Source organism: Molossus molossus, unplaced genomic scaffold (assembly GCF_014108415.1).
Source record: "Molossus molossus isolate mMolMol1 unplaced genomic scaffold, mMolMol1.p scaffold_m16_p_8, whole genome shotgun sequence".
Taxonomy (NCBI): domain Eukaryota; kingdom Metazoa; phylum Chordata; class Mammalia; order Chiroptera; family Molossidae; genus Molossus; species Molossus molossus.
In genome coordinates, this window is record NW_023425402.1 from 47,169,603 (window position 1) to 47,182,875 (window position 13,273).

At 43.8% G+C, this 13,273-nt stretch overlaps 1 protein-coding gene across 1 annotated transcript in view; it reads right to left on the reverse strand.

Annotated features, from left to right (window-relative positions):
* Positions 1–13,273, reverse strand: part of ARMC2 (armadillo repeat containing 2) — a 104,772-nt gene that overhangs the window by 46,961 nt on the left and 44,538 nt on the right. Inside the window, exons 7-9 of the mRNA XM_036247742.1 lie at positions 9,986–10,084; positions 6,029–6,204; positions 995–1,097 (exon numbers count right to left, since the gene is read on the reverse strand). Coding sequence (XP_036103635.1) covers positions 995–1,097; positions 6,029–6,204; positions 9,986–10,084 — 378 coding nt within the window. The remainder of the gene's footprint in view (positions 1–994; positions 1,098–6,028; positions 6,205–9,985; positions 10,085–13,273) is intronic.

Genomic DNA, 13,273 nt, shown 5'->3' on the forward strand with positions numbered 1-13,273 from the left:
AATCCAAGATCAGGAAATAAATTTTTAAATAGGGAACACTTTGTAAAGTCATATAATGTTACTACAAGCATTAAAAAAATCACAGACAGCCTTGGCTGGTTTGGCTCAGCGGTTAGAGCATCAGCCCATGGACCAAAGAGTAGCAGGTTTGATTCCCCTCAAGGGCATGTACCTCGGTTACAGTTTGGTCCCCCGCCTTGGTCGTGCAGGAGGCAGCTGGCTGATGTGTCTTTCTCATATCTTTCTTTCTCTCTCTTCCCTCCCCCCCCCCCCCCCCCCCCCCCCCCCCCCCCGTATCTGAAGATAAATGGAAAAATATCCTCAGGTGAGGATTAAAAAAAAATAGCAGACTGCCCAGCTGGTGTGGCTCACTGGATTGAGCATTGTACCATGGACTGAGAGGTCCCGGTTCGATTCCCGGTCAGGGTACATGCCCAAGTTTTCAGACTCAATCCCCAGTAGGGGGCATGCAGGAGGCATTGATTGCAGGAGCTAATTGATGTATCTCTCTCACATTGATGTTTCTCTCTCTCCTCCTTCCTCTCTCTCTAAAAAATCAATAAAATATATTTTTTAGTCTGGCTGGTGTGGCTCAGTGTTGAGCATCAACCCATGCACCAAGAGGTCACTGGTTCGATTTCTGGTCAGGACACATGCCCAGGTTGTGGGTCTGATCCCCGGTGGGAGGCATGCCGGAGGCAGCCAAATGTTGTTCTGTCTCATCAATGTTTCTCTCTCTCTCTTTCTCTCTCACTTCCTCTCTCTGTAAAATCAATAAAAGAAAAAAAAATTTTTTTTTAAATACCAGACTATCCTCCTAGGCTCCAAAGGATATCGTAAATGGAATGTAGAAAACACAGAGAAGGACAGAGTAAAAATAGGCATTGCATAGCTTCCATATATTACTAGAAAATAAAAAAGTTCGGCTATCATTACTTGTAACTTTGCACTCAAGTGCAAGATTTGGTCAAAGGTAGCGCTGAGGGACACTCACCCAGAATGCTGTCACTTTGAATCAGAGCATCATTCTTCTCGCTTCTACTAATTTTAAATATAAGTTTGCAAACATTTAGAAGATTCTTTCTACTCACTTTAAGCTGCAGAGAAAGAAAAGCATTTCTATTGCGGAGGGAAACAAAGACATGTCATAATTTTTAACACAAACATCTAATTTTAAAAGTACAGCAAGAGTATTTTTAAAACAAAGAAAAGTTCTAAAGAAGTCAACTTACAAAAGTTTTGGCCACATAGTTGCCAACTATTTAATATAAATAATATTTAGAGTAAGCACTTTTTAATAGTAAGCATTTATTTTTACTTCATAAAGTCTCATGCTTTATGTGAGATCACTAGTTACTTTTTAAAGAATATATAAGGAAAAAGGGGAGATGATGTTGATAAATTTAATTAAATGGAGTAATTGCTTTAAAACTCAAGAGTTAAAGAAGATAGGTACCAAAATTTCAGATTAAACTACCTTACAAAACACAGTGGAGGCGAAAGATAGAAAAGAAAAGGGAAACAAACGTATGATTCCCTTTATCAGTTGTATAAAAGAAAAAAAAAGTCATTCTCCCATTAGATATTATATGTATTTATTTTTTTTAAGGCTATTTCTGGAATGCTTTGAGATAATGACAAATAATGTTCAAAGTTTAAAATTACCTTTTAAATCACACAAAAATAGTGAAGTAATTTACACATAGGGGCAGTAAGGAAGTATACATTTTAAAAAATGCACAGTATAGGAGGACTAACTAAATTAGCTGGGCATTTATCTAACGGAGAAAAAATTAAAAAGAAAAATCCTCAATGTCCAATATCCCCAAAATCCTAATGTTAGGGAATAATTTAATAAATTGTGGGACATCAATACTATTTCATAATAAGAAGTCACAAAAAGTATAATTGTGAACACTATGTTTAAAAAGAGAGACATTTATAAGCTATTATAAGATGAAAATATTACGTGCCCTCATTTCAAGAGTGTAAAATATGTTTGCAGGAATAGGGTCATCTGAACAAATAAATCTAACTGTATGAAAAGGATAGCATGTGGATCATTATTTTGTCATTAAAAACTATCTCTTGAATTATCTTTAATATTACTTATTAATGAGTTTTCAGTTAGTTTTTAAAAAGATAATGGAATTTGTCAGAGCTATTTTTAAACGCTTTGTTCTGTTTGATCCACAAATATGACTGAGCTCCGACTGCAGCTGGCCCTGCGCGGTTGGTCGTGGGAGACACGGCGATGAATGCGGTCGGCCCTGTTCGCAGGGGCGGAGGGGGCGCTATCCTCGGAGCAGCTGCTGTCTGCCCCCTGCTCTGGGCCTTTACCTGTTACCTCAGAGCCGCCCTGCCTACGAGGTGCTGTCATTCCCATTTTGCAACTGAGGAGTCTCCTCAGACAGGTCGTGTCAACTCATCTCGGGGTCACCTGGTTTCATGTTAGCAGTGCTGAACCCCAGGCCCCAGCCAGCAGCAGTGAATCCGAATCCGCATTTTAACAACCCCCAGCGGACCGTGTGCGCAGGCCAGTCCGGGAGCCCTGTTGAGGAAGCCTCAGCAAGTCCCACACTCGGCAGAATGGAGGTGCCTTCTGTTCTCAGGAAGGGAAATGGAAGTGGGACCTTAAACACGTGTTTCATGATTAGGTGTTTAAAAAATATTGTATAAGCACCCAGAAAATAAGCTAGAGAAAGTAGGAAAAAAATTCTGTATCAATGGAAAATATAATGCCCTTAATATTTGGGAATATATTTTAATCAGTCAACAACCTTCCACTACATTCTGAGACTTGGAGGTCAAAATCAAGATCCACTACTCTTTCTATGGTGGTATGTAGCATGGGTTATGTACTTAATAAAGCTTGTTGAATAAAGGAATGAATACAACTAACCTCGCCCCCACCCCCGCCCAGCCTTATACTTTTAGTGGAAAGTGGCAAAGAAAACAACAACAATAGGTGTCGGAGTTCTTCATGCAAGAAAACAACATATAACCCACAATTTCCAGGTCTGCTATGAGCTCAATTTACATTTGAAGCCAATTCTTATACCTTCTCTCTTGATAGATCTAGAATTATGACTTTGAATCATGAAGAGATAATAAAATAATAAATTATATGCAAGGAATACAGACGGCCTTACATAAAACAGCACTCTGCACCCCACTCGGCCCAGGGCCTTACTCTGGTCTGTTTCCTTCCCACAGCCCTCCTCGGCCACTTGGCACTTTCTGTGTTTACCGTCTGTCTCTCTTGCTGCAGAGCCAGCCCAGAGGGCAGGGGCCATGTTATTCACTCGTATTTCTAGTGTCAAGAGTCCCTGGCACAGAGTTGGTTCCTTTAGTGGGGTATTTTTCTTATGTTAAAAATAGTAGCCTTTTCTATTTAAAGCAAATTTGGAAAATTAAAGAGAAGTTTAAAAATTACTCATAATATTACCACTATATATAATCACTGTTGACAAACTGGTATTTCTTTTCTGTTTTTTTCCCCTTTCTAAGGTGCCAGACTTTTCCCCCCTCCTGAATATAGTCACATTCATACTGTATATATGTTTGTACGCTAAAAAAATCTTACTAAAGACTGATATATTTTTGAAAGATTTTTCAATATGAAGGTTAAAATTAAAATGATCTGACAAACCCCCACTTAACCAAAGAAATCAGAACAACTAACATTACGCTCAATGAATTTTTTAACTATAAATAATTTAGAATGTCTTGACTGTTATATTAAACTGATGGATAAAATAAATATTGGCAGAAAGAAGTTATTAAAAACCTTCTTAGTCTTGCCCTGGCTGGTTTGGCTCAGCACAGGCCCGAGGGCCAAAGAGTTGTGGGTTTGATTCTAATTAAGGGCATGTGCCTTAGTTGTTCGATCCCAGGCCCTGATCAGGGTTGCGCGGAAGGCAGTCAATCGATGTCTCTCTCTCACATCGATGTCTCTCCCCTCCCCACCTCCCTCTCTATCTGAAAATCAATGAAACATACCTTCGTATGAGGATTGAAAAAAAAAACCTTCTTAGTCCTATATATCTCTGGGGTTTTTGTTTTGGTTTGGTTTTTAATCCTCACCCGAGGATATTTTTCCACTTTTGTTCAGAGAAAGTGGGAGGGAGAGAAAGGGAGAGAGGGAGAGAAACGTCCATGTGAGAGGGACACATCAAGAAGTTGCCTCCTGCAGGACCCCAACCAGGGAGGAACCACAACTGAGGTACGTGCCCTTAACTGGAATAGAACCGAGACTCATTGGTCCGCAGGCCGACGCTCTAACTGCTGAGCCAAAGGACCAGGGCTATATCTTTAGTTTTTTATTAATTTTTTTTTTCAACAGCTTTTTAGGTAGTCTTTTTTAAATATACATAGAACCCTATCACCAAGGCCTAAGTGAAACAATCTCTTGCCTGAAACATTATAGGAGATTCAGGAGGCAGATGGGAAGTTGGACTTGATGGCCTTGAAGGTCCCTCCTGACCTCGTGTGTTTACAGTTAACCTGCGGGGACAGCCTGCCCCTCTCCGCACTCTGGAGAGCAGCCCAGCGAGTCCTGCCCTGACCAGCAGGGCAGGCAGTGGCATGCAGAGGGCTTCATCTGAACATACGTGTCATTCAGAACATGTTCACTGCCTGGCAGATCACTTAGCTTTTTGCCCTAAAATAGTTAAACTGTGCCATGTATATAATTAATTTGAATGGCATCTTTAATAACCAAGATAATACTTCCTCTGCAAAGCATTAACAAATTCATGGCATTTTCCTTCTTTCTCCTGCTCTGTGACTTACTAAGTTTTTTGGCTTGGCGTGCACAAATGTCTGGGATCAAGGTGGAAAACTAGAGGCAGTGCCTGGGCAGCTGCAGCTCCGCCCGTGGGGCCCTCCTGGGCCAGAAGGCGCCCCAAATCCAAGGCCAGAGAGGGAACTGGGCAACCAGGCTGATATCCTTTTATCTCTACTAACAACTTTTGATTGTAAGTCCTTCCTGTGGTTTATGCTCCTTTTGTTTCACTAAAGCAATTGATCAATTCTCATCGATGAAAGGGGATTCAAATACTGACACCATTATTTCAAAGAAGTGTTGCTTTCTGAGTCATATATCATGTCACACTTCTTTAAGGAGGGAGGATAGTTTAGGATGACAGCTAAACAAGGATGTAGCTGCTCCAAACAACGGCATAGGCTGTGCAGTCAGAACCTGCTGTGTGCGAGACATCACAGTAAGGAAACGGTGGGCACTCTTGCCCAGCTGTCAGTAAGTATGCTGGTGCTCACTTTCTCTGTGTGCCTGAACATTTTACATTATATAAATTATGGGGTGTTACCATAATAGCTTTTACTTTTATGAAACTGGGTAAACAAAGCTTCGTTTGTTTTAGCGGCTCTCTTAGAACATTCTACAATAATTGTGTCTTATCTTTTGGTTTCAACTGTTTATGGCTGTGACAACAAAGTGTTCCCTCAAACAATGCTATCGTGTTGTTTGAGACCGAATTTCCATGCTCTTATTTGGTGTTTGGCCTTTTCTTCTAACACCTCTCAGGAGCCTTCTATGACCACCTTCCCACGACCAACGACCAACGCAGCTGTTTCTCTCTGCGCTGCCTCGCGCAGCCCCTGGCAACTGCTTTTCATAAGCTACTCATTGAATCACATGGCAAAATCGAGCACCCAACAGCAACCGCAGGGCAGAAACCACAGCCTGCACTTCGATACTGATCTCCGGTCACATCTTTGAGCAGCTGTTCAGAATGTATTTGCCGATTGTCACATTTTTTTTTTTTAACCTAGCCACAGTTCATATGTAGGGCTCATTTGCACATTTTCTGTGTCCTCAGCTTGAGTTCCTTAGATAGTACATTCTCGTCACGTTCCGGGGTATAAGTTTCTTACCTTAATTTTTTTTCAGCATTCTAAAGGAACACACTGCATTTCTAATCATCTTGGTCTTATTTTCAAATCAAGCATTAAACAAAACGTTTGTGTGCCACAGTCTACAAGACCAGAGGAAAGAAAAACTTACTGCCAGAATAATTTTTGCCAGTTTAAGGCTGAGTGGGTCCGAACCCACATCCACTAGTTTGTACAAGGTCTTCAGGAGAGTACTTCTTCTCTTGAATTTCTTTCCCAGCATGTTTCCTTCCGCTAAAGCACCGTGCAGCTGAGCACAAGCAGCGCAGAGCGTCTCGATGCTTCTTCCTTCTGTCGGGGCGAAGAGAGGGAGGCAGCGCTTACTGACCACATTCATCTCCAAATTCCTGGCCATGTCCCCGTCTCTGATCACTCCCATCTACCCGGTTTCTTTTTCATTTTGTTGCTCCATCTCCTACAAGTTGACTTATGTACCAATCAGTCGGTCAGCTTCTCTAGCACACACAGTCTTTCCAGGAGCATATTAGCCAACAGACTCGCACCTACTTCAGTTGGTCTCCTTTATTCTAAACGCCTCCACCTCAGGGCTCTGCTCGGGCCCTGGAAGCAGACCCTTTGGGGTACAGTCTACCAGCCTAGGATGTCCTCCTTCTCCTTGTTCCCACTGCTTTGGTCTTTCCGGGCTCTGTTGATGTTCTGGCTCATCCAGAAAGGGCGCACTCTTCCACATACAAGAAATGTTACCTTGTCCTTTTATTTTCGAGGTATATATATGTATGTTGTGAGATGCGTTCAGCGCCCTCAAACAGGTGCATGTGAGTGAGTGGGAATCCTGTCTTATGTACGTTTGCATCAACAGTGCATTTTCCAGTGAGAATACTGTACTGACAACCTGTAACATAGCCTAATACATATTCACTTTCTGATATATCTGTTGATAAAAACAATGATCAATAATTTTCTGTGAGAATAACGCTCATTATCTGAGAAAAGAAGGCTCAAATGGAACAAAATCTCAAACTGTCACCACATCCACCCTGATTTTGGAGGTGGTTATGAGGAGAATAAAGAAGAGGTTCGTTAGGAAACAGGGAGACCTAGCACATTTTATTTTATCAGGAGAATTCTGAGGAAAGTGATTTTTTAAAGTGGCCGCCACACTGACAGGCACATGAGGAAGAGCAGCAGACAAGCCACGTCAGGAGACGTACACGAATCCAAGCTCCAAGGTACTCAGCTGAAAAATATCATCTCTGATAAATTCCATCGTGGAATTTAAAACTAGGAAACCAATCTTAAATAAATACCACGATGTGCTCTTAAAAGCCCACATCGAGGAAGTGCAGAAGGAAATGACTCAGGACATTTTTAGCTCTTTTCAACAACAACCTCTAAGAAAAAATTTTAAACCTCAATAGCTAAGTAACCTTCAGTGCCTTTCAGTTATGCACTTAAATAAATGAACTGATGGGAAATGACTTGGACTAACTTTAAATAAAGGGGAAAACCTGAGCTCCATTGTAAGAAACACTTTTGTTGTTTGATTCCTCTGTGACTGGCAGTTTCTTCATAAATCCGAGCCTAGTGGGTTCAGACTTCAAGGCATTTTCCTGATACTTCCCTCCACAAAACCTTCAACCTGGTGGGTTCTACTCCAAAGTACTTGTTTCAGCTTAGAGAAAATGAAAAAGGGAGGCTCAAGGGCCACATTTTAAACTGTTGATCATATTAACACTTTGCACCGGTTGGTTTGCTATCTATGCCATTTGCCTCAAAACACAACTTGAATTTAAGAGCTGTCAAGATTCTCAAGGGGCTAAATAAAGCTAGTGAGTGAACATTTGATGAATAATATAAAACAACATAGTCTCAAAATAACTACCCTCCCCTGCCCATAAGATGCTATTAATTACAAGAGGGGAAATCGTGATTTTGCGCTGGAAAAACCTGGCAGACACCACCTTCCTCAAATGCTCCAAGTTCACGTCACCAGCAAGGACCACGGCAGCATCTCCGCCCCCGATAGGATGCACTGAGGACACAGCACCACTCCCCCCACACACCTGCCCAGATGCCTAACCTGCATCTAACTGTGAAAAAATACCAGACAAACCCAATCTGTGGGGCAGTGCACAGTTAGACTGCACTCCTCAAACATGTCAAGATCATGAAAGAGACGTGACAAATCATTGGAACTTGCCATCCGCAATTTTTGTTTTCTATAAAGGAAATGATTAGGATAACTGGCAAAAACCTGAAGAAGGTGCATATAGCACTGTATGTTGGAGTCCAGATACATAACAGAATGCCCAGGGTACTTAGGGATATGGGGCATCACGTCAGCAACTTGTTCACAAAGGGTTTAACAAAGAAAGAGACAATGTGTGCGTCGGGGGTGGGTAGAGAAAAGAGCAAGAGGGGGAAGAAGGGGGAGTTAGTGAGGAAGCTGATGTGTAAAGTGTTAATGGTTGGGAAACTGGGGGAAGAGCATACAGGATTTCTTTGTACTATTCTTGCAACTTTTCTGTAAGCCTAAAATTATGTCAAAATAAAAAGTTAAAAAAAAAAAAAAGAAGAAAGACAAAGAATCTCAAAGGGTCAAGTAACCCAGCCCTGCCCACCTCTGTTGTTGTTCAGGTTCTGTGACAGACATGTCATACTTCAGAGTTTCATCCTTCCGAGATGGGAGGTTCACCCACATTTCAAACCCCAAGCTCCTGCTCACTGCTGTTGGCATCCGTGGTGGTAGAGCCCACAGACCCCTCTTGAAATCCTTCTGGCCGAAGACTTTCCAAGGGGGCCCCGCACTGCCTTCTCCCCACTGTGCTCCTTAGCGTGCTGCTTTTTCAAACTCTTTCCCAGACTAGCTGCTCTCCTCACTTGTTTCTGCACACATCTCAAATAAGGGCTGAAATTAGCCTGGCCGGCTAACAAGAGGGTGAGCATGAGTGACTCTGCGGGGGCAAAGCCACTGCATTCTTATTCCCAGGGATCTGAGCCGCAGTGGACCTTGGTGAGGATCTTGTTCACGCTCGCCTCGGCCGGAGGCGAGAAGACTCCTCGGCTGGAGGCGAGAACACTCCTCGGCCGGAGGCGAGAACACTCCTCGGCCGGAGGCGAGAACACTCCTGGGCAGAGGTTCGATGGTTCCCCACGGCCATACGCGCAGGGCTCCCACCTTAACCATGACCATGGCTAAGTACCTAGAGGGAGCTGAGCTCATCGGAGCCTTTTAGGAAGTAGGTCTTCTGCATGACTTCCCTTTATGGCCCGGCTGTTGGGGAGGACTCATTTACCCGCTTCTCCTAGGGCCTCTTCCTGTGGCTACCATGCTGGCTTTGCTTACCCAGGAGCGCTCATCCCATGACTGCTAGTGAAGGTTTAGTGTGTGCTGTGTGCCAGGCGCTGAGCTCAGCCCTGGGGCCCTGGCTGCAGTTCCACAGGAGCTTGTTTAAGCTTCAGAAATGGACCTCTCCCCCCAAGCAGCAGGGAGGAGGGGGTGGGTGGGGGCCATTCCCCTAACTCACAAGCTTCCCATAGGTCATCTCTGCAGAGACCGGCCGATCGTGGGCCTTCCCTGCTGGGCACTCCAGAGTGCAAGGGCTGGGCGCACCCCCAGACACTTCCTGTTCTGAGTGGCACCCCTGTCAGGTGTGTTCAACCCCAGGAGAGCAGGACATACACATTGGGATCTATAAAGCCAGGGGCACACCTGCCCAGGATGCCAGTCTAGACTTAGTCAAAGTTTCAGAGACCTGAATGAAATCTGTTTTATTCGTCCACTTTCTTGCTTAACCGCCACCCTAAAGAGTTCAAACCAGGATTTCCTTGGGCAGAGGAGGTGATAATTAATTTATATTCCAAAGGCAATTTTAGAAGTAGGCTCTCTTGCTACATTTAAAGTATAATTTTACTCACTAAAACTTAGGTTTACATGTGTTATTTTACTACATATAATCCTGGATAAACAGGTAGATGGCTTCATCTGTTTTGTACCATGTTTATAGAAACGATAGTCCGAGTGTACTAAAAATAACAGGGCAATGGGCACATATAAATAACCACATATATTTTTCATTTAAAACAGACACTACTTTTTTTTTATTACCTTTTTCTAATTTATGCAAAATTGGTACTATCCTTGTATTCCAAAAGACATCGTCTGCTTCCGTTTCTGTAGCCTTTTCTTGCAAGTTAGTTTTTGAAACTGCGAAAGAAATCCAGAGTCAGGGAAAGAGCATTGGAAAAGAGTTATAACTGCAGTACCATCAAAAGTCTGCTATTTATCACTAAGACTAATAAACTCTAGAATCAAATTATACTTTGCCCCCAAGCTCAACTAGCACTAAGGAGAACTACATGTCTTCCAATCAAATCACCCCAAATTACACTCAGATGAGATCCTGTAAAGACATCAGAACTTAAAACTCTGATTGGGATACTTCATAAAATCTTAAGCTTTGTAAATGTTGAATCTATTGTCAGTAAGGTAAACAGTTTTGAGTTATTTTTACTTAAACTTATCCCTCTATAATGTAGAAGAAATAGAAAACTATAGATATGTAAAGAACAAAGGCCTTGAAAATGTCCTTTTTTGTGTTTGTTTTTCTTTTTTAATTTCTTTTTTGTTGTTGTTGTTAATCCTCACCCGAGGATATTTTTTCCATTGAATTTTAGAGTGGAAGGGAGGGACTGGGAGAGAGAGAGAAAGACAGACAGAACATCGATGTGAAAGAGACACATCGATTGGTTGCCTCTCGCACGTGCCCCAACCAGGGCCAGGGATCCAACTTGTAACCCAGGTACGTGCCCCTTCCTGGGACTCGAACCCTCGACCCTTCAGTGCACAGGCCGACACTCTATCCACTGAGCCACACCACCCAGGGCTATTTTGAAAATATTTAATGAGGAGTTTCTAACACGGAAGCCTGCAGAGATTTTCTATTCTATATAAAATAAAGTGTTCACACCACTGGGGGCCAAGTGATTTTGTAGATGGTGGTGGGAAAAGCCTGAGCTTTGGGCACTGACAAATCTCAATTCAAATTCCAACTTCATTATTGATGCATCAGGTGACCAGGGGCTGGTTTCTCCTCCTTTCTGAGCCTCATCAGCAAAACGGAGATTAGACTGTTTGCTTTCAGGGTTATGCGAATTCTAAGACATGATACAGGCAAGGCTGTGAGCCCAGAGCCAGCATCTAAGAACACTCAATAAACAGGAATTTCTCTGATTGAAAGTGAACAGGTCATCATGGCTGAAGTGCATCAGGCTGTGTGATACAGCGCATCGTGAGGGTGGCAGCTGCCGGGGGATGAAGGCTGGAGAGAGCGATAGCTCCATTCATTGTGCACTTGGCAGGTGGCAGGCCTGTCTTTAATTCCTCTAACAACACGATGAGGAGGTTCCCAAACTGTCCCCATTTTGCAGATGAAGAAAGTGAGGCTCAGGGGTCTTAAGCTACCTGCCCAAGGTCAAACATCTCCACCGTCTTTGCACTTGCTGTTCTGCCCTGCCACAAATCAGCAAGCTAAAAGGTAACTTTGAGGGGAAATGCAAATCATATTATAAACTGTAAATCATGATGACATTTCAAACAGGAAATACCTCAAGATCCACGATGCTGCCCGTCTAGCTGGAGGGGCACTGCGTGCAGGGCACTGCGGAGCTCTGCTGGAGGCGTGGTCCTTGTCGCCTGTCTCAGAAGTGGCACCCAGTCTGTATCGGATCAGCAATCCGTCCCTTCCCAGGGCGGACGCGATACCATTTAAGTGATCACACAGTGGGTGCCTGGACTCTAACTATGTCACAGGATGAGTTAAAAACCTTAGGGACAATCAGAGGGTTCCACAGAGAGAGAAAGAGAGACCGAGTGCATTGAAAGGCTGTGTGGCCTATACACACTCAGGTTGTTTCAACTGAAAAGATGGACAAGCTGACCGGGGAGCCTGTTAAGAGCACAGGTTCTAGAGCCACTGTCTCGGCTTGAGTCCTGGCTCCCACCCACCAGCTGGCTGGCTGGGCAAACTGCTTCGAGTTTCTTCTGTAAAATGGGATGACAAGGATCATCTCAAGTATTGGGATTACCGGTTATTAATTTCTTTGATGTGTTCTTCTGTATTTTCCCAAACTTCTAATATACTTGTATTACTCTTTTTTTTTTTTTTTTTTATCCTCACCCGAGGATATTTTTCCATTTTTTGTACAGATAGAATGGGAGGGAGAGAGAGGAAGGGAGAGAGAGTGAGAAACATCAATATGAAGGGACACATCGAGTGACTGCCACCCGCACGACCAACCAGGGCCGGGGACAAACTGCAACCGAGGTACGTGCCCTTAGCGAGAACCAAACCCGGGTCTCTCCGGACCGCAGGCCGATGCTCTAACCGCTGAGCCAAACTGGCCAGGGCACTTGTATTACTCTTGAACAGAGATATGCAGTTACAGTTTTCCAAGCACGCGGCGACGATGCGGAGGCAGGGACGCGGTGCGCACTGCCTGCCCCGAGCCGGCCTTGCCCGTGCCCTCCGGCCACAAGCAGCCGCTCCCGGAGGCAGCGAGCCCAGGCTGGCCTTTATCACCGTCCCGGGACCGGCACAGGCGGGAAGAGCACCAGAGCAGCAAATGCAGACAAAGGGGGTGTCGACAAAGCTGTCACTGAATAGTGATGGTGCTGTCGAGAGTTTTCGTTGCAAGGTTTCACATAATCTGTCTAACCCAGAAGCAAGAATTCACCATAAAACGCATTGTTGAACTGGACAAAATCAGTTCAGATCTGTACAGGTTCACAGTTCAAAGCTTTGGGACCAGATATGGTTTGGGATGCAGAAAAATGTGAATTTCAGTAAGGCAGTGGGGTACATACACTGCATATTACACACCACCCCAAGTAGGGTCTCCTGGGCTGCTCCCCTATAGAAAACACGCGACTATTCACAGCAATGAAACAAAGACTCTGTTGGCCTCGGATCAGTACAGGTCAGGCATGATCACGGAAAGAGTCTGACAACGATCTCAGCTTTCAGAACTTTTGGTATTTCAGAGCTGATACAGTGTTGCAGACCACCACCTCAGCCTTTTGAATCATTATTTTTATGATCTGCCCTAACTTTGATAAATTACTAATATAGATTCTAGAAGTAAACATGAATATTCAAGCAGTATTAAAAAAACATAGTTGTACCCTGGCAGGTTTGGCTCAGCGGTTAGAGCGTCGGCCTGCGGTCCGGAGAGACCCGGGTTCGGTTTCCGCTAAGGGCACATACCTCGGCTGCAGTTTGTCCCCAGCCCTGGTTGGTTGTGCGGGTGGCAGCGACTAGATGTGTCCCTTTCACATCGATGTTTCTCTCTCTCTCTCTCTCCCTCCCACTCTATCTGAAAAAAATATGGAAAAATG